The sequence below is a fragment of the Malania oleifera genome, chromosome 5 (genome assembly GCF_029873635.1).
Source record: "Malania oleifera isolate guangnan ecotype guangnan chromosome 5, ASM2987363v1, whole genome shotgun sequence".
NCBI classification, from domain to species: domain Eukaryota; kingdom Viridiplantae; phylum Streptophyta; class Magnoliopsida; order Santalales; family Ximeniaceae; genus Malania; species Malania oleifera.
In genome coordinates this window covers 66670687-66692827 of record NC_080421.1, presented here as the reverse complement: position 1 = coordinate 66692827, position 22141 = coordinate 66670687, and the positions used below count along the sequence as shown (strand labels likewise).

General features: G+C 35.9%; 1 protein-coding gene across 1 annotated transcript in view; it reads right to left on the bottom strand.

Annotated features, from left to right (window-relative positions):
* Positions 1-20761, bottom strand: part of LOC131156196 (chloroplast envelope quinone oxidoreductase homolog) — a 30716-nt gene extending 9955 nt beyond the window's left edge. Inside the window, exons 1-2 of the mRNA XM_058109697.1 lie at positions 20379-20761; positions 15807-15948 (exon numbers count right to left, since the gene is read on the bottom strand). Of these exons, the coding sequence (XP_057965680.1) occupies positions 15807-15948; positions 20379-20444 (208 nt within the window). The 5' untranslated portion in view covers positions 20445-20761. The remainder of the gene's footprint in view (positions 1-15806; positions 15949-20378) is intronic.
* Between the last annotated feature and the right edge of the window lie 1380 nt (positions 20762-22141).

Sequence of the window (22141 nt, the reverse complement as noted above, 5' to 3'; positions counted from 1 at the left end):
TAGAGACATTTGGAACTCCACTAGCTCAAAGGGTAGTGAAACAAACAAATCCTGGTAAATGTGGCTAAATAATGGATGAATGGATCTATTTAATTTGTCATTTTTATGTCCAAATTTGGTTTTTCAAACATACACTATATCGACATGTGTTTTTCTTCAATTATTTATGCAACCGAATGGTGGATTCATTATGGCATGTGTGTTCCTAAGATACAAAAATAGCAATCAGAGTTCTTAGTCAAACCACATCAACTTCGAATTGTGAGCGTAATTGAAGCACCTTTAGCCTCATCCATACGAAAACAAGAAATAGGCTAAAGTACATGAGACTACAAAAACTTGTTTTCGTGCATTACAACATGAGGTTAAAGTTGAGACATATAATGAGAAAAAGCCAATAGAACATTGAATATAGCTTTAACCCTATTAACTTGGACTATATTTTCGAAGAAGATGATCCTTTGAGTCCATGGTTACAGGAAAGAGAGGCACCATTACTTGACGATTAGGACAACTCAAATTGGTTAGATGAAGAGGTCGGTGGTATTGCATAAGGAGATTATCAGCCACCAATAAATGTGCATGATTCAAGTTCAAGTCCTGAACGTACACAAAGTGATGATAATCTTGGTTTGAGCCCACCAAGTGATGATGATGGTGGTAGTGGACCTAGTGGTGCTAGGACTGAGGCTGAGGGTGATGGTGGCGGCGGTGCAGAATATGGTTATGGATATGATACAAGGACATCATTTGTAGGGGAAACATATCCTCAAAGTCGTTATGGACTACTTGATATACCTGAAAATTATGACTTGGGTATCTCTCTAGGTTACCAATCTTCACAACCCAAGAGGAGTAGCCAACAACGAGACTGTGATTCTGCTGAAGATTCATATGGTGTGTTTCGTAATTTTGGCGATTTTGGTTTAAATGATTCATCATCACAATCATATGGATCTCATCCTGCATATCCATCATCTCATAGTGAGTCCTCTTCTACACACTACCCAAAGCCAGCCCCAGCCCCAACCCCAACTTATGGACATTATTCAAGATGAGGTCAAAGAGGAGATTATGCACCTTCTATACCAATTGGATTTTCATCACCAGTACATTTTGAAGAGCAACAACGAAATGACGCAAACTTGGGTTTATTCAGCCATTTATTTCCACAAGGATGGGGAGGTAATTTTCAATCCCAATCTCGAGATACAGATGAAAATTATGAAGACCCTTCACGTCATTCTTTGGGGTGGTGACATGTGTTATACTGTTATGTTATAAATTTGTAATATTGTATTCATGTATGTGTATTGTGTATGAGTATTGAGTCTATTGACTCATTTTTAGTAACTTTGTCTTTAATTAATTGATTCTTCATTTTATTACATTTCTACATCTTTTTACCCATTAAGTAATGTAAACTATAAAAAAATATGTTTTTTTTTCGCAAATAACGCACTAAAATTAATATAAAAAATCATAATGCCTATTAAAAAACATTTGTAGGTTGAATGAAGACCTTTAAAATTCATTAAAAATCATGTATTAATGGATTTCATGCTTATTTTTCGATTTTGGCATGGTTGTGCATGCATGAAAAAAAATTCACGTCCGTTACGCCCGCTTCCCATTACGTAACACCCGTGTCTCCCGCGACACCTGCAACCGTTACGTGACGTTACCCGCAACCGCGATTTTGAACCATGGTCTGGAGAGGCATTTATTCAAGCAAAGAAAGGAAAAAGCCATGATCCTGATCCCTACCACCATTTCTTGAATTGTTTGGAGGGAAAGGAACAAAAGAGCTTTCGAAAGATCAGCTATACCCCTTCCAATACTCAAGAGAGAGATGGCGTACCACTATTACTAGCTAGTACCACGCAATCCACGCTTACTATACTTATATATGCCTATATAATTCTTGATTTTCTGGTGACTTGTATCACAGGTGATACATTTCTTCCTTTCCTTTTTCTCCTTTTGTCTCTCTTTCTCGTAACCAAGTCACACCCACTTGGTGCCCTTTTCTCCTTTTTTTCCTGATATATATATATAGTATATGGGAACACCTATCGAAAGAAAAAACTCACCAGAACATGAAGGATATTACCAATGGTGTTTGTCAACTGGGAGAGATGTCAATTCTCTTAGAAAAGCACAATAGTGGGTTTTAAATACAACCAATAGATCCTTGAATAATTGAGAGATGTCAACAAGGAGTACAATGACAACCACCACTACTAAGCCTTTCCCTTCTTTTTCCCTCCTTTTTAACAAACTAAATTGACACTTAATAGCATACTCAAGTATAAGTTAGATAATACTTAGAAAGGGCCAAACTTCCGTCTTAAATATTCACACATAACACTTGTACTACACCTTTTAAATGGAAATATCATTTGGAATGTAACGTTGAATAATGATCTCAGCTATCAAGCATGGAATGCGATGAAGGTGATTGTCAAGAAATGTGGGATCATCAGTATTAGCTCTAAGAATTGGCAGAAATTCTGAAAGGTTTTACTATGCGCCACTTACTAGTGAGACAATATTGTGATCAACCACATCGTAGTGTCTAGGAAAAAAAAACCAAAGTCAGGACACAAGAACCACAGGAACGTTGATTAAAATATTCAGCCTAGGTCACACGAAGCATGCCATGTTTTTCTCCCATTTTGGACCCCAAATGACACATCAATAATCCTATAATCCTTCATTGCTACAACAATAACCACCAAACCTTAGTCCCACCAGGTGGGTTCTGCTACATGAATTCTCTTCCTCCATTCCATATAATAATATACTCTGGAAGTTGGAGTATTGTTGAATCCAAATTCATGGTCTAAGTTATTCTCAGACAACTCCTCCTCCTCCTATTTTTAATAACATTAACGAGCCCTCTCCACCTCAATGGAATATCAGTTGGCCTACATTGCAATTACCCAAACATCTTAAATGCCCTTTCCCTGTATCGTCTCCTTTGTGTGCTACTCCTAGGTTACACATACCACACATGCCTTCACTCCTTAATGATATTTTTGAGTTACACCATTTCTTTATGATAGCATTCACATTTTGAATTTTATTTTTTTGATATGCTTCTCTTTACTTGCTCAACATTCCGACTCATCTAGCATACCACATCTTATAAAACTTTCCTCATAATTTTAGCGGTTTCCTCCAATCACACAACACACTCAAAGCACTTTTCCATTTTATGCAAGCTACTTCAACTCTTTTCATTTTTTTTTTTTTATAGAAAAATAAATTTATTAAGAAAAAGAAGAGAGAGTTACAACAAATAAGAGGACAAGAGACAATCAAAGCAAGAAGAAACAAACCAAAATTTAAAAATAAAATACAAACGAAGGTAATGAATAAATAAAAGAACTACCAACTCCTAATTTTAAAAACCTCTCTTTAAGCCCTTCCCCTGGTAATCATGGTCTTAAATTTCCATGAAATTGCCAAAATTTCATTTAAAACCCCCTCCTAAAAGAACAACCAACTCCTAATTTTAAAAAACCCTCTTTGAGCCCTTCCCTTGGTAATCATGGTCTTAAATTTCCATGAAATAGTCAAAATTTCCATAAAAATTTCCGTTTTCCATCACCCTCAAAATCGAAATGGCATTTTCCATTTTACATAATTTCCATCGAAACTTCAATGAATTATCCAAAAATTATTGAAATCATAAAATTTAGCGAAACTTGGCAAAATTTTAACTATGGAATGAAATCTTGCTAGTTGCTGCCTTCCAAGCTTTTTTCTATTAGTACCATCCAATTGAACTTCATTCCCTCCTGGGTCAACCAGCCACAGACCCATATCATTCAGAATTTTTTAAGCACCAATATCCTGCGTGCCCTAACCTCCTCAGCTGAAGTAATAACCCATCCCCACAATGATTAGTCACAGCCAAGTTCACGCCCAACTCCCCCTCCTAAAAAATGGAAACATCCCCTTAACCTTCAAGTAGAGAAGGAGGTACATAAGAAATACCCCCAAGTGTGTTAGATGAATCAGAAATATAATCCATATTTTCACGGATCTGATCCAACAAAAGACCACTATCACAAGTAAAGTCACTGTCATGATGTCCTCCTCTGAGATATCCCCCCAATTCTTTTTTTCCCTTTGAGAATAATTACCTCCTTCGTCTAAGCCAAACTCACAACAATTCTAAGATTACTAAACATAAAACTTTCCAACATCATCAAGTTTAAAAAAAATTTCTCCCTGCAAACTTGAGTTCTTACAATTGTTATGAAAAAAAATTTGCATACCTTTCCATTCCTTCCCCAAACTCTGCCTGTGATGCACTTAATGTCCTAATTTTTTCACACATAGCCAGTCCCAAGACCAGGTAAAGGAGGAGGGTTGCATTAGATAATTGAAAGTCAGCATAAAATTGTCAAATCACTATGATATGAATCCTTACCAAATATTTGCTAAGGCGTCCCCTACAAGCGACGCGTTGCACTAGTACCACTAGGGCGTAGCGAAAAGAGGGCGAGGGTAGGCTAGGTTGTTGCCCCGAAGCGACGCGCCATGTCGGCGTCCTGGTCAGTGTCAAATATGCGAGGGTTCCTGCATCATTTTAGAGGTGGGCATGTCAAGAAATTAGTTTAGGAAACTAAGATTAGACTAGCAACTTGGAATATAAGGGCACTTATGGGTAAAAGAATGGAAATTGTGGACACAATGATTAGAAGAATAACTAATATAATTTGCTTTCAAGAAACTAAATGAGTAGAGGAGAAAGCTAGAGAAATTGATAAATTGGGATTAAAGCTTTGGTACACAGGAAAAGAAAAACATAAGAATGGAGTAGAAATTATTTTAGACAAAAACTTAAAAGATAGCGTTGTTGAGGTAAACAGAGTAGGGGATGGAATTATAAAAATCAAGATGGTATTAGTTCAAGAGATAATAAAAATCATTAGTGTTTATGCTCCTCAAGTAGGCTTAGCAAAAAATTACAGAGACAATTTTGGGAAGATATGGATAGTATTATTCAATGCATACCAGGGACTAGGAAAATATTTATAGGAGGAGATCTAAATGGACACATTGGAAGGGACGATAAAAGTTATGAGAGGATAGATAGAGGATATGGATATGGATATGGATATGGAGACAAATATGAGCCTGGGAAGATGATCTTAGACTTCGCTATGTCATATGATTTTAGTATGATGAATACTTGCTTTAAGAAGAGAGGACACCACTTAATAACCTATAAAAGTGGACAAAATAGAAGTCAAATAGATTTTTTTCAACTAGGAGAGTAGATCGTTTATCATGCAAGGATTGCAAAGTTATATCAGCCTATCAGGTGAAAGCCTAACCACACAACATAGAGTCTTGGGGTTAGATATATGTATTAAAAAATGGAACAAAAAGGATCAAATAAACCAGTGTAAGAGAACCAGGTGGGGAAACCTAAAGAGAGAAAATATGATAAAATTTAACGATAAAATGATCAAATATGGAGATTGAACTATAGAGGATGGGATAATTCCAAATACTCTTTGGTGTAGATTAGCTAGCTCTATTAAAAAGATAGTAACAGAGATTTTAGGTGAATCAAGGGGACGATTCTCGAGTAGTAAAAAAAGTTGGCCGTGGGATAAAGATATCCAAAAGGTCATAAAGACAAAAAGAATTTGGTATAAAATGTGGCAAAAATGTAGAAACAAGGATAACTTTGAAAAGTATAAGGGAGCGAGAAAAGGTGCAAAAAAGGCCGTTAGTGAAGCTAAATACAGATCATTTAATAGTTTGTATGATAGATTAGATACAAAAGAAGGGGAAAGAGATATATTTAAACTTGCTAAAGCTAGAGAAAGGAAGAGTATGGACTTAAGAAATGTAAACAGCATAAAAAATGAGGACGATATTGTCTGGGTTAAGGAAGAAGGCATTAAAGAAAGATGGCGAAATTATTTTAGTAAGTTGTTTAATGAAAACCAAATAGAAGGCTTAAACTTGGATTAGACAAATGAGGAAAAGACTAAAAATATGAGATTTATTCGCAAAATTAGAGTTAACAAAGTTAAGTTTGCATTAAAAAAGATGAAAAATGGGTAAGCTATAGGACCGAATAACATCCCAATTGAAGTTTGGACATGCTTAGGTGATAACGAAATTATATGGTTAACAAATTTATTTAATACAATTATAAAAACTAAGAAAATGACAGACGAATGGAGGAAAAGCATTTTAATACCTATACACAAAAATAAAGGAGATATTCAAAGTTGTAATAACTATAATGGAATTAAACTTATGATTCATACGATGAAACTATGGAAAAGGGTTGTTGAACAAAGATTAAGGTTAGAAACGAAGGTTTCAAAAAATAAATTTGGTTTTATGCCTGGGAGATCTACCATAAAAGCTATATATTTTTTAAGAAGATTAATGGACAAATTTAGGGAAAAGAATAGGGGCTTACATATGGTATTATTGACCTAGAGAAAGCATATGATAGGATTCCTAGGGAAGTTCTATGGTGGGTTTTAGATAAAAAAAAGAGGTGTATGTAGTAGGTATATTGATGTCATTAAGGATATGTACGATGGAATAATGACTAGTGTAAGGATTATAGATGGAGAAACTAGAGAATTTCCAATCACCATAGGTGTACATCAAGGATCTGCTTTGAGCCCTTATCTTTTTGCTTTAGTGATGGACCAACTGGCAAAGAGTATTCAAAATGAGGCTCCATGTTGTATATTGTTTGCAGATGATATTTTATTAATTAATGAAACTGGGGCCGGAGTAGAGGTTGAGTTCGAATTATGGAGAGAAACTTTGGAATTTAGAGGCTTTAGGATAAGTAGAAATAAGACAAAATATATGAAATGTAATTTTAGTAATAGGAGGAATATTTGAGACAAAGTTAAACTTGATGATGAAGAAATAAATAACACTTGTAGATTTCGATACTTTGGATCTATTCTGCAAATTGAAGGAGAAATTGAAGATGATGTAATGCATGGACTTAAAGCAGATTGAGTAAAATGGAGAAGTGCTTCAAGTGTGCTTTGCGATCGTAGAATACCCTTAAAATTAAAAAAACAGTTTTATAGGACGGCTATAAGACCAGCTATGTTATATGGATCAGAATGTTGGGAGATGAAGAAACAAAATATCGAAAAAGTAAAAGTTGCTGAGATGAGAATGCTTAGATGGATAAATGGTATAACACTGAAAAAATAAATCAAGGAATGAATATATTCGCGGTAAGTTAGGTATAACTCCTATAAAAGATAAGATAGGGAGGGGCGACTCAAATGGTATGGACACTTGCAACGTAGCCCACATAGTGCGCTAGTGAGGAAAAGTGAGTTACTGTGGGGGGCAATAGAAGGGATACGAGTAGACCTAAAATAACTTGGAAGGAGATAATGAGTAAGGATTTAATTGCCCTGAATTTGTCGAAAAAAATGGTCCATGATTGCATAAATTGGCATAAAAGGATTCATATAGCCAACCTAGCTTGGTTTTGTTGTTTCCATTCCTTCCTCACTGATCGATGCTTATCCACTAGTATAGCGTTCATAATGTCATACGGTGAAACCCTTTATCTATACGAGAGCCCCCTACAAGTCATATCTAAGACTCTTCACTAGTTTTGTTAAAAGAGAATGCTACCTCTTTAATCCCCTTAGTCTGATTAACATGGGCCCTGTCAGTAAAAAGGCCACAATAACTCACCAAATGGGCCAAGTCTATTCAGATACTTAAAACATGCCCTACCCTCTCCTAGCAAGCTTATGAAACATTACATGAACTTAAAAATCCACTACTCTGAAGCCCATCATTCTTAGGCCCAATAACTTGATGAGATCCACTTCCTAACAAATCTACAGTACAAGGATTAGAAGGCCCACTACTCTCTAGCCCAATATTCACCTCATTGGTCGATTGTTCACTCACAAGAAACCTTAGTTCTCTGTCTCACTAAATTGACATAATCATTTTTTCCCCCGATCACACTGTGCCGCTACTACTAGACTAACTTCATGATGGAAGTCGTCTTTTTTTTCGCAATTCGCACACCTCCATCCATGCTCTGATGACTCCAAAGGAGATTTTCCCTTAACAGCCTCGCTCCACAAAATCTTCCCCTTTTTTGCCTCTTCTATATCAACCCTATCAAGCTTAGAATCAATCGATACAATTCCCCCTACCATATCTTGTAGCCCTTCCACAAAGATTCTCCAACTACCTCCTATCAACCCTTCGGAAACAAAAATCAAAGATTGTTGGACTCCTAACTCGACAAATCTGCCAAGCCAGATTCGCCTTATCGCCATCACACATTTGAATCATTCAAATCTATTTCTTTCAACAAATCTACTCAACTGAGACCACACCAACGTCACATTCAGCAAAATTCAATGTATCATCAACATAGAAGCACTTGCCCATCGATTACTTCTCTCATTCCTCTCAATCAAAACCACAAACTCTCCCACCCTCGACCTTTCTATTCTCAAATCAAAGGATTTTCCTTCAATTTGTACTAATTGTTGGAAATTCTTCTCCATCATGGATTCATGGTTGTCGAAAAATTTCATGGTCAATGAAAAAATAAGATACCATATGGAGAGAGAGAGAGAGAGAGAGAGAGAGAGAGAGACTAGAGTAATCATTTAACCCTATTTCATTACATCTTCAATTTATCCTCCAACTTGTTTAATAGATCCAAGGTATCCAAATCTACTAGAGCTACAAAGTTCTTGATCATGAAGTTTAAGATTTTCTAAAATATTCCTCCTAAAATTACTAAAAATACATTTCATGTAGTCATCTTATTTCTACTCCTCATCTTAAAACCTCTAGATTCTAAAGCTTCTCTCCAATTCTAACTTAGCACCTACTCTAGTTTCATCAATATAATTCCTCCTAAAATTACTTGTTAGACCAAATAGTTAAAGGTCTTTCATTCCTACTGTGTTTTGATGCTAACAACCCATTAGCTGCTCTTAAGGTCACTAACGTTTCTCTAAGATATGTTTTCAAGTATACAGAATGGCATCTAAACCAACAAACAGTCAAAGCAACTCATGCCATGACCAGAAGCACAAGTCTCTCAACGCATTCATGGACGATACACAAATATACAAAGTCATCTGAAAAATGAGTGTGTAAATAAGAAGAGATACCATCTTGTAAATATCTTGTACATAGAGTGAAACTCAATACTAAGAACAAGAAAGGGGCGTATCACACACACACACAACAAAATAGTAGTAAAGTCATTTTAAAAGTGTATAAAGAAACCCCCAAAGGGACAAAAACCTTCTTAGAACTTAAAGCACAAAATTTTAAGAAGAAGGATCTCGTCGACGAACACAGGGCTTCATCGACGAGTGTAGACAAACTTCGTCGACGAACACAGGGTTCTCGTCGACGAAAAGATACCGAGGGGCATCTGAATTCAGAGACATAACTCGTCGACGAACACAGGGCATCATCGACGAATGGCATGAAGAACTCGTCGACGAAAATATACCGAAAGGTACCAGAATTCAGAACCAGCAACTCGTCGACGAACACAGGGCTTTGTCGATGAATTTGCTGAAGAGCTTGTCAACGAACACAGGGCTTCGTCGACGAACGTCGGGCAACAACGAACATTAAATACTGCAGGAACGACTATTTTGAATCTTGTCTTACATTCATAAATGCCCAACGGCTCCCCAGCGTTGCACTCGCCATTTAGTGTATAAATAGGAGTAAATAACATTTACTTCCTACCAAGAAAATTCATTTTGCAAAAAGATCATTCATTGGTGATGTCAACTTTCTAGGGTTTGCTAATACACTCACTTGCCCTCTTCTTGCCACTCTTAGTCTTGCTTCTACTCTATTGACAAGAGGACATTGACTAAAGATTTTATTGTTGTAATCAGCTCTAAGGGAGTATTCAAGTTTACATTTATTTCTCATCTACTTCTTGTAAAGAAAGGCTGTTTGTGAGCTATTGTTGGGTGTCTCTAAGTGAGCACCTTGTTGAAAGCTCTTGGTGAGCTGCTGTGTATTGGCTTCTCCGCCCGAAGGAGGATTATAGTGGATTTTGGGAATCCTTGAGTTGGTCTCAAGGCGTGGATGTAGGCAAGGTGCCGAACCACGTAAATATCTTTGTGTTCATCCTCTCTTCTTTCATATCTCATTTATTGTTATTGTGATTTCTTGCATCTTTACACTGCAACTTTATACACTTGCTCTTGGTAAGATCTTTGTAGTTGTAGAAAGTTAGCACATTCTTGAAGAAAGTCTATTCACCCCCCCTCTAGACACACATTCTTGAAGAAAGTCTATTCACCCCCCCTCTAGACATTCAATCGGGCCAACATTACTAAAAATATATTTCATGTATTAGTCTTATTTCTACTTATCTTAAAACCTTCAAATTCTAAAGTTTCTCTCTATAATTCAAACAGAGATTATATTGTACACCAAGTTTCATCTATAGAAAATATTATCTCCAAAAAAACATCCACTGAGGAACTTCATTTTGGATATTCCTAGTAAGTTCACCCATCAGCCAAACAAAAGTATAATGACTTGTACCCCTTTTTCTTAGTCCTTGTAAATAGTTCTTCATTGCTACACAACACAACACATTATATCATTTTACAACCCCCACCCCCCCCCCCCCCCCCCCCCCCCTCCCCCTCTTCAACCCACAAAAAAGTAAGAACAAACAAATGGAAACTGCCATCATCCACATGGATAAGTGAAACTTACAGCTGCTCCTAGAAAATTTTCTCATTACTTGGAACACTTGCTTTTCTTATTAACTTGAATGTGCCAAACTTTGCACTCCAAATATCATGGAGGATAAAGGCCTGGAATTCAAGGGATTAGAAGTTGAACAGGCTAAAAGCTAGCCATTTATTAAGTCCTTTTGGATGTTTGGAAGAAAAGGAACCCGCGTCTCCAATGTTGTAGAAGCCTCTATAAGCAAATTGATTCAGTTTCCAATCAGTACTCTGAAATTTTCACAGAGAATAAACATGTTAATAAATGCAAACAAGCAAACATATTAAGGAAACCACTGGCTTTAATCCAAATCACTACCTCACCCTAGTAACTACATGCTCATGCTGAAAATAAGCGGTTAATCCAAATGAACACGTCTCTCATTATACTTTGGGTATAACTTCAAAATTTTCACCTGTATTGGAGAAACCTTTCGATTCAAAACCCAGAGAATGAGTAATGAACAGAAGGTAAACTATAAACTAATTCAAGATATGGACAACAAGACAAGAAACAAATATTAACCATGTTAACAATGTATGACAATGAAGATCATGACTCTTGATGACAAAGTGATGCAGGGCCAACATCCAATAATCTTTAATCATCAATTCCCCTCTCTCTTAAAACTAATATCTAAAGGCCTTTTACAGGCTCACAATGCTTAAAAGATGAATAAATTAATTAAGAAACCTAATTAAGACAAGCACTACTTTCCTACATGATAATACCCTAGAATCTAGAAGATATAATCCTAATAAAAATACCATACCTAAAAAATAAACACAAAAATACCATAAATATAAAAACGGAAACAGAAATAAAATCCTCAGTGCTGGCTGCATCAATCTCCCCAATTAGAAAAAATTCAACCTCAAGTTTTAATCCGAATGGAGAAGAATCCAGATCATGAACCACAAAAGAACCAATGCAATATGCTTGCATTATATCAAAATAGGATCATGAGTGAAAAGCACATGGAGTTAATCTTAGATGCATCCTCCTCAGTTTTGAAGCGGTTTCAGGCTTAAAAGTGAATCTGGGAAAAGGTGAAATCATTCCAATGGGGACTTGTCATCCTGGTCCCCTGCTTGCAAATCTCCTTGGTTGAAAGATCGGAGCCTTCGTTATTACTTATTTTGGCCTCCACTTATGATCCAAGTTTAAGGATAAGGGTATTGGGGGTCCCATTGTTGGCAGGTTTTTTTTGAAAAAATAAATAAATAAAGGCACACTGGTTGGTGAAGGAACTTTTTGTCAGAAGGTAGTAGACTCACTCTCATTAAAAGCACTTGGTCCAATCTCCTCATTTACTTCATGTCTCTTTCCCCCATCTCCAGCATGGCTACCAAGAGATTTGGAGGGTATTCAAAGAAGATTCCTTTGAGGGAACAAGGGTGAGGTTTTCAATTATAACCTTATTAAATGGGGATTGGTTAAACAACCTTTACAAATGGCAGCTTTAGCCTGAGATCCCTTATTATCTATCATAAGGCCCTTTTTGGGGAAATGGCTTTTGAGATTCATGACACAGGAAAATCATCTCTGGAAGGGTGTCATCACTGCCAAGTATGGTCTCATCATAATGGTTGGACCTCAAAAAGTTCAAAGAAAGCTCACGGTACAGGTATTTGGAGATATATTAGAAGAGGATGAGAGAATTTTCTTCTCTCTCATCTACTTTCATGTGGGGCAAGATATCTAGAGTGGCAATTCCCAACTCAGCTACTATTTCCCTTCCATCTTCAAACTCACCTGTGAATCTGTGACATCGCTGCCCTTATTAGCCAACACATGGAGTTCACCAGCCAGGGGATTATATGGGATATTCCTTTGAATGGGAATGCTTTCGATTGGGAACTTGATACTTTTACTCAGATTTTTTCAACAGTCTATAAGATTCAATGTCAGGCCAATTCTGATGAGCCCAAATGGGTTTTGATCAAAGATGGTAACTTCATTGTCAGCTCTTTCTACAAACACCTTAGCTCCCCAGCCCAGAGCAGCACTAACTTCCCCTGGAAGCTGATTTGGAGAACGGCAGCCCTTCCCAAGGCTTCCTTTCTTCACTTGGGATGCTGCTCTTGGAAGAATCCTTAACATGGACAATCTTCAGAAAAAAAGACTTCTCTCTTGTCAATAGATGCTCTTTATGCTTAGAGGAGGAGGAATCAATGGATCATGTCCTTCTAAATTGTTCATGGACCAAGAAATTTTGGAACCTAGCAATCACAACTGTAAATTAGAAGTGGATCACTACAACTACAATGGAAGGTGAATTGCAGGCTTGGAAAGCAGTCCGACCAAATAAGAAAGAAAATATCTCTCCCTCATTCCCCTTGCTATTTTTTGAGCACTGTGGATAGAAAGGAATAGAAAAGCCTTCTTCCCGCTGGCTTTCTTCACCTTCCTTGTGCCACCATCTGAGCAAACATCATTTCCTTCAAGACCATACAGCCATAACCCCATCTTATCCAATAGTTGTTGGGCTTCTACATCCTTCCTTTTAATTTCCTTCACAAGAATAGGCAAAATCCCATCATACATTGCTTCACTTTACCCAGTCCATCTTCCTAAAAAATTGGAGATCACCCCAAACCCTCTACAACATACTGCAGGTCCCCAAGTAGATCAAATGCCTCGAACATAACCATACTACTCACAAAACTCATCCAATAACAAACTGTCATCACATGTAAACCCACTGGTGCATCCTCATCCTCCAATATCACCCCAATGCTCCTTCTCCTTACCTTTTCATCCAAATCCCTATTTTGACCATTACCATCCACCTACTTTTTCTCCTCGCCCATTTTATCCAAATCCCTATTTTGACCATTAACATCCACCTGCACCCCTATCTCACAAGAGTAAACCCAACTGCCCCTAGCCTTATCAGCAATTTCCCTCTTCAATACATTGATGCCCCACATCTCAAAACAAAGCCTGAACAACATCCCCACAAACTGTCTGAGCTTTCTCATCCCTACACCCATCAATAGATATTGAAGGATGTTTGCTGGTGTCTCTCTCATTATCACCACATTTCTCAGCCCCTAAGGAACAAATCCCCAGATCACCTGAGTCACTCCTTTTTCTTCCTGAACCCTGCCTACCATAAACATGAACCCATTATCCCCTGCTTGTGAAGAAGACACAGTAAACTCCTCCAATTGCAGAAGGAGCTCTTCAGAAAATTTGAATTGCAATTTGTATGCAAAGCCTGAGGAACCACCCTCTTAGAGTGGCTAGATGTTTTACTCATCTGCAAATTTAGATTCAGAGGCTTACTCATATTTTGTGCCTGATTACTTTTGCACATAATGGGCAACGTATACTTCAGGCCTGGATGCGCTGGGCTAGCTGAAGCTGCCCATTCAACATATCTGATTCTTTTTGAAAGCCTAAAATCTGTCCCCAAACCCTTAAGCCCGCACCAGCTGACATGTTTGGGCTTTTTACATTTGAACTTTGTACACAGCTCAAACCCAAAATCACCGAGACCAATGTTTTAAAAGGCAAAGGCATAAAGCGAGGCATTTTAACCCTTAAAAGGCAAGGTGTAACAGTAAGGCCTTGGGGCATAAGTCTTTTGAGAATCTTATTTTTAGATAAAAATTTGAAAATAAATTATATACATTTTGAAAATTAAAAAAATTAAGAAAAAGACAAGAATAATTTTATAAAAAAAAAAAAATCAAACATAATTTAAAAACTACTTGTTGGCCATTCAAAAATAGCTAGCTTGCATTCATTATGAAAATCATGACAAGAGATAGCTATAAAATTAAAAGTTCAAATTATTTTCAAGATCTAAATAATGCTTGCAATTATTTTCGAAAGGTAGAGGTTGAAGAGTTCAAGAAATCAACTCATTTATGACATTCCTTCTATATAAATATGGTATTAAAATTTTCTAGCCAACTCTAACTCAAGAATCACACACCCAAAATGTGTAAGCATTAACTAAAAAGGCACAAAAGGCATGGCTTTTGTACAAATGCGTAAGCCTCAATGTGTATTGCGTTAGCCTTTTCAGGATTTGGTATTTTAGATTGAGCCTCAAGGTATTTTAGGCATGCCTTGCCCTGAAGCAAGCCTCGTTTGAGCCTTTTTAAACATTTCCTTGTACCACATTTTACTAGCTAGGCACTATACAGTCCATCACTAGTTAAAAATGGCCCAACCAAGTCTTAAACCTAATTACACTGAAATACGTTTCCTAAATGATAATACCCTAGAATCTCGATGATATAGTCCTAATAAAAATACACAACTGTGAAAAAACGAAGAAAGAAATAAAATCCTCTGTGCTGGCTGCATCATGAAGTTAATTATTATAACATTAAGCAGCCTACTCAACCCCAGTGTTACTATAAGCAATTGCTCTCAAAATTTTCAATTGGCAAGGGAGTAAAAGCAGACATCAACTATAAGATGATACAGGCTCTTTTATGTTCAAGAAAAGTAAGCAAATGAAACTTGAAATCGCGTTCAATGATAATAACATATCTTTCTTTGTTAGTTTGTCTAAGCTAAACTTGCCCAATCACCACAAATCACGCAAAAATCAAAAGAAATTATTGTGATTCAACAGATAATTTGAAGAACAACAACAATGTTGTTGGGACAAAGATAATGATTCAAAATGTAGACAAATAACAGATTATCCACAGATACACCGTTCCAAATAGATTTCATGCTGCCAATGGCAAATTTCTGTAAAGATACATTGGCCAAGTTGTTAAGTAAATTGAGTTCTCACACCCTCCAAAATATTTCAGGTGACTCAACCCATTACCAGAAACCATTAATCAGAAAATATCAAAACAAACAACATGCCAAACATGAAGATATTTTAGAGTGGTCAAGAATTCACACCTTGTCACGTGAAGAATAAATGCTTACAACATAAGTTCATAACATAGAATGAAGTCAATGTTATTACCTATCAAGGACAAGATAGAGAAAAAAAATTCTAAACAATTTCAACTTAGATAAAAAAATGTCACAGAATTTACCTGGTATATGAGGGAACTTGCGAGGATAAATAGGGCGCAGCATGCCTTTCTGAATCTTCCAATCAACTGGATTGAGACTTGCAGCTTCTAATTTAAGCAAAACCTCATCTTTACCCGGAGAAGGAACTGGAACTTCTGTGTGCTACAGCAGGCAAAGATATGTATATTATAATTGAGCAGTAGACAGAAATGAAAATTCAGTCTCATTAACTTGATGGATTACGGTGGTTATGTTCAGGAACTATCCACATAGTTCATACAGGATGCAGTAAATACAGATACCACCAGACATGAGCGTAAAATCTTCAAACTAAAATGTGATTTAAATGATTAAATGGGCTCAACTTTCAATTATTGGAAAAAAAAAAAAAAAAACCTTCATTTTTCACGGATCTAATAGAATCCCAGAAGTTGCGGCAATACTCACACATATCGGGACATTTGGCACTTTATCAAACAGCTAGAGTAAACATGCCCGCCATGTGTTGTAGATTTTAAGTATTCTTTTCTACTTCGAGAGAGGAAAACAGAAAGGCTTACAAATTTACATTCCCAGATTTGTTTTTCCCAGTCACTTGAACATGATGCTTTTCAGCTCATGGTGCGGATATGGGAATGGAGTAGACTCCTTTACAAGTACACGGTACGAAAGGGATATGCTTGGGGCACCATTTCGAATATGCTTGAACCACTAAATTTGGTCACTTATAAATAGTTTTCTCATTTAATTGGAAATTATTATATAATTTGGGAAATTTGTATTCAACTAACAATAGCAAGTAAGATTTTACTGAATTTTACTTTTTAAAAAATAATTTTTCAACCACAGAAACAAGAACATAGCTCATTGCTAATTTTGTTATTCAATTAAATTGCATAAACTGTAAGAGAACAACAGTAGTCAATTTCTACACTATTTTTTCTTCAACACAAATTAATGGACAAACTATTAATAACACTGAACCCTCAAGTCAACAAAGTTGTTCAGCTTTTTAGTTAAACAAGAAATCAATTTTAAGGAGCTAGAGTTCATGAGTACGAACTGTAATTCAATACTGTGCAATTCTCAAAAGCAAATATGGGTGAATATCAGCACTTAAGACTCTAAGCAGTCATTCCTACCTCTCTCTTACTTCCATCTTTCATGGAATTCCTTGCAAAAGCAAAAGTGCCCTGAGATTTGGATTTATAATACAAATTCAGAAGAGTATTTGGAAGATCAAGGTCCCATTGGTTAAGGTTTCCAATACAGTTTTCTTTTTTGTATCTGAAAATGTGGGATACAAAGAATACACAAAATTCAAGTTTGGTTAAGTGTTTTCGAATAAGTGTTTTCAGAAACATACCCAAAAACATCCCTAAAACTTGAAACCACATAACCAAGTTAACCAACAATGCACATTTGTTAAGGCTAGTATCATAAATAATCCTTCATAGATTCAATCCAAATGAAAATTATTATAGAAACTACTCTCATTACTGTAGCACCTATGCAACACTGCTAGGAACCCCTTCTGAGACTCACTAAATACCATGAAGAGAAATTGACTCGATTCAAATGTGTTACATTGGACTCCAGCTCACTGATTTCCTGACAATTCAAAATTTTCTGAAATTTTAACCGAATTATTTTTTAGCCATGAGATATTTTAATATGAACCTTAATTTGATTTTGAGATGAACCCTAAATTGCTATTGATGCAATATTGATTTGAAGCCAGATTCCTCAATTGCTATCGTTTTTTTGGGACTTAATGTAGTAAAAAGTTGGCTTTTCTATTAGTACTCTAATGCTATGTATAAAACTATAGTTTATGATTATAAATGAATACGTGAAAAAATTAATCATGTAAATAAAAAAAATTAAAATGCCTCATGCATGAGAGCGTCAGCCCTCGCTAAACATACACAAAATAAAATACGACATAAACAAACACAGCTTCCACCCTATATCAGCAGGGTGAGGTCATGATACAGGCTTGCAGCCTTCTCTCTACAGTTAGACAGCAGAAAATAAATATAAATAAAAATAACAACACAAAGGGGTACATATATAATTTAAACCCAAATAAAAACATAGGAAAAAAACAAATAAATAATAAATAATGAAGGCGGCCCGGTGCACAAAGCTCCAGTGTATGCGGGCTTCAGGGAAGGGCAGACCACAATGGGCCTATAATACGCAGCCTTATCTTATATTTTTGCAAGAGGCTATTTCCACGCCTCGAACCCATGACCAAGTCACACGGCAACAACCTTACCGTGCACCTAAGCTCCCCTTCATACGAAAAAAATAAATATGAAACAAAAAATGAAAAAAAGAAAAACAAATATGCGAAACTAAGTCAAAACTCCAAATCACAATTTCTTCAATCTTGAAATCTCATTGAATCCTACAATATTTCATAGCTAATCATCTCTTGGACTTCCCGTCCCCAAAATGTGTTACTCGCATCAACCCAAAAAAATAAATAAATAAATCACAAATCAGCAGCACCCGTGATAAAATAATTACCAAAATAATATTAAAAATAGCAATAAGCAGCAGAAACAAGGAGCTGGTTAGAAATATGTCCAGAAGAGAATTTCCCCAAGATGTAAGCTCAAAATAGATCTTAAGAAGGCGTATGACTCAGTGTCTTGAAGCTTCCTGAGAAGTATGCTTATTCATCTAAACTTTCCTGAGATTATGGTGGGCTGGGTGATGCAGTGTGTAACAACTACTTCATATTCTCTCTCGTTGAATGGAGGTATGTATGGTCTGTTTGCTGGGAAAAAGGGCCTCAGACAGGGTGACCCATTATCTCCCCTCCTGTTTGTTATATGCATGGAATACCTCTCAAGGCTCCTTAAAGATCTGGAAAGTGTCCCTGGCTATAGATTTAATCCAAAGTGTAGGGAATTGAAAATCTCCCACCTGGCTTTTGCTGATGACTTCATTATATTTGCAAAGGGAGATGATTCTTCTGTTAAAATGATTATGGATAGGCTGAATCTGTTTGCTGAAAGCTCAAGGCTTCGCGCTAGTCTACTTAAATCTAACCTTTACTGTGCTGGATTAAATGGCAATGCTCTGGAGTCGATTAAGAGTATCACTAGTTTCCCTTTGGGGGACTTCCCATTTCATTATTTGGGTATACCACTGGCTTCCACGAAACTGAATGTGATGCATTTTTCTCCCCTCATTAACAGAATTGGCAATCTGATTAGCTCCTGGCCAGGTCACTCTCTCTCTTATGCAGGTAAGTTGGAGCTGTTAAACTCAGTAGTGCAGGGAATGGAGTGTTTTTTGGCTCTCGATCTTCCCAATTCCCAACTCGGTGATGGCTTATGTGATTAAGCTCTGTCGAGCTTTCTAGTGGGGAGGTAAGAAAAGGCCATTGGTTGCTTGGAGTGATGTATGCTTGCTGAAAAGGGAGGGTGGATTGGGGGTAATGGATCTCAAAAGTTGGAATTTGGCCTTACTAAAACCTTGTGGAATATACATGACAAAAAGGATTCCTTATGGTCTAAGAGGGTTAATCATGTTTATCTACGAGGTGGTAGTTTATGGGAGGCTATGGCCAAGCATGATGACTCCCCCTTGTTCAAGAAACTTATTGACATGAAGAACATGTTGATTGTTCTATAAGGAGATAGAATGAAGGCTGTAAAAATGTTAAAGAAGTGGGATGATGGGCAACATTTCCAATGTTTTGAAGCATATCATTTTTGGAGGCCTAAAGGGAGTATTGTACCATGGCATAAGTTGATCTAGAAAAATCCATGTGACCCGAATCAATCATTTCTGTTATGGCTGGCTGCTAAGGGTAAACTACTCACCAGTGATAGATGTAATTGGGAGGATCTTGATGACACCCGTGTGTTGTGTGGGGTTGAAAAGAAGACTGCAGAGCACTTATTCTTCAAATGTAGGATTTCTGCTACTCTCTGGAATTACTTAAGAGGATGGCTTAAAATGACAAGGGCAATGTCCACTATTAAGGACAGCATCAAATGGCTTATCAAAGAAGTCACGGGCACAGGAGCTCAGGCGGTGGCAAAGAGAGTCTGTCTTGCCATTATTGTCTATTGGCTATGGCACTCACACAACAAAAGGGGATTTAAAGGGCTAGTAACCCATCCTGATGCTATTGTAAAAATGATCCAAACCTACACTTTTAGAATAGTTTATGATAAATTTCCATTTCTTTGTACTTGAGTTGTTGTATAAAGTCTACTCTTAGAAGACGACAAACGGGGGTATATATAATTTAAACCGAACAAAAACATAGGAAAAAAATAAACATAAAACAAAAAATGAAAAAAAAGAAAAACAAATATACAGAACTCAAAGTCAAAACTCCAAATCACAATTTCTTCAACCTTGAAATCTCATCGAATCCCACAATATTTCATAGCTAATCATGTCTTGGTCTTCCCGTCCCCGAAATGTGTTACTCACATCAACCCAAAAAATAAATAAATAAATCACAAATCAGCAACACCCGCAGTAAAATAATTACCAAAATATTATTAAAAAATAGCAATAAGCAGCAGAAACAATAAGACGACAATCCTATGCGGGTTTACCTTCAGACCAGCAGGGCCTCCGCCATAAGCGCCGTACGAAAGGGCATGCATAAGCTTCCTCGCCATTGAGAGAGAGAGAGAAGACGATGAGTCGAACACAGATCCCTCTTGATGCAGAGATCACTCTTTTACAGCGGCCTTGACGTGGCACGAATATAGCCATTCCGGAGGTGCGGACTCCGAGTTTTTTCCTTTTTTAATCTTTTATATTAAAATATTAAATAATAATTTGATGGAAATTTTATTTCACACTTAGGTAAAACTCGTTCGACCATCAACAAGATTTGTTTAAAATTCGTGCACGATTCAACAAAATTTTTCATGATAGATGCTTGCATAGTAGAAGAAGAAGCATTATTTTTAAAATTTTAAAAGAAGGGAAGTGTCATTTCTTTCATTGGTGTGTGAGGTGCACTTTCTTTGAGGGATTCATTTCCTTCCCTTGTCCCATTAACCTTTATTATTAATTCTTTAATTCAAGAATCTATTTTATTTTATTTTTTTGTAAAATTTTAAAAATACATACAAGATGCATAGTTTGACCTTTTAACATTTGAATTCTAATTAATATTTTAGAATATTTATCGTTACACTAAAGTGTGTATAAACAATATCTATAAGCAATAATTATATTTTTCGTGCAAAACCTTCTAACATTTTTTACTAAATAATAAATTAATTTCATCTTAAAGTTTCAACTATATATCATAAATACAAATATCAACACTTAATAACATAATTAACTAAAATAGTAAAAGGCACTATGATTTCAAAATTTATATAATTATCTTATACTATGAAATGAAAAGAATAAATACTGTAAATTTTATTTATTGTATACCAAAATGGAATTCTTACATAAATGCTCTGAATTTAAATTGTTCCTGAAGAATTAAATTTTCTTTACAATAATGGATGACTATTCATCATCCCTTAAAAAGGGTTATTTTAAAATAAGAGCCTTGATAAAAATATATAGAAGTTAGAAAACTCTAGGCAATAGATAACAAGATAATTTCTAATGTGAAGGATTAGCTCAAAGGCCGCAATCGCAAAGCATACTTATGAAACATACAAAGCATATTCAAGACATAAATTTTGAAATTAAATTAAAATTAAACATAAAAACTTAAACAAAAACTTTTATTAATGCTTCAGTACCTTTTTACATTGATAGAACTCTAATGAACATGTTGGTCTTATAAGACTTAAAATCTTATTTTGATGATAATAAATAAGATGACCTTAACATATTTGGTTAAGTGATTATATTTCAGGACTCAAGTATATGAATACAAAGTCAAATGCTCATAAGGATCATTCAAAACTTATACTTTAAAGAAAGATGAACAAATGAAGCTTAAAGAGTCAAGGTATGGATTCAAAGATGTCCTAATAAAGCTTGAAAATTATGAGAGCATAGATGTTAAAAAAGATTTGTTAAAAGCTTAAAGTATTTTAAAATTTGAAGACAAGATGAAGTCAAGGGAAGACGAAGCAAGAGAGCTCAAAGAAAGACAAGCAAGAAGACTTAAGTGTTTAGAATGTCAAAACGTCATAAGAAGTCTTTTATGTAAATACTTCGTATTTAAATATCTTATGGAAATATGATGAAAGTTCTTCTAGGGTAAATTATGAAGTTAAAGACCTTATTTAAAATCCTGAAAATTATTTTATAAGAAATCAAAACAAGAGAGCAAAAAGGATTTTTTGAAAACAAAAATGACAATTCTAAAGTTGATCTGCCCAGACGACTGAGGTGT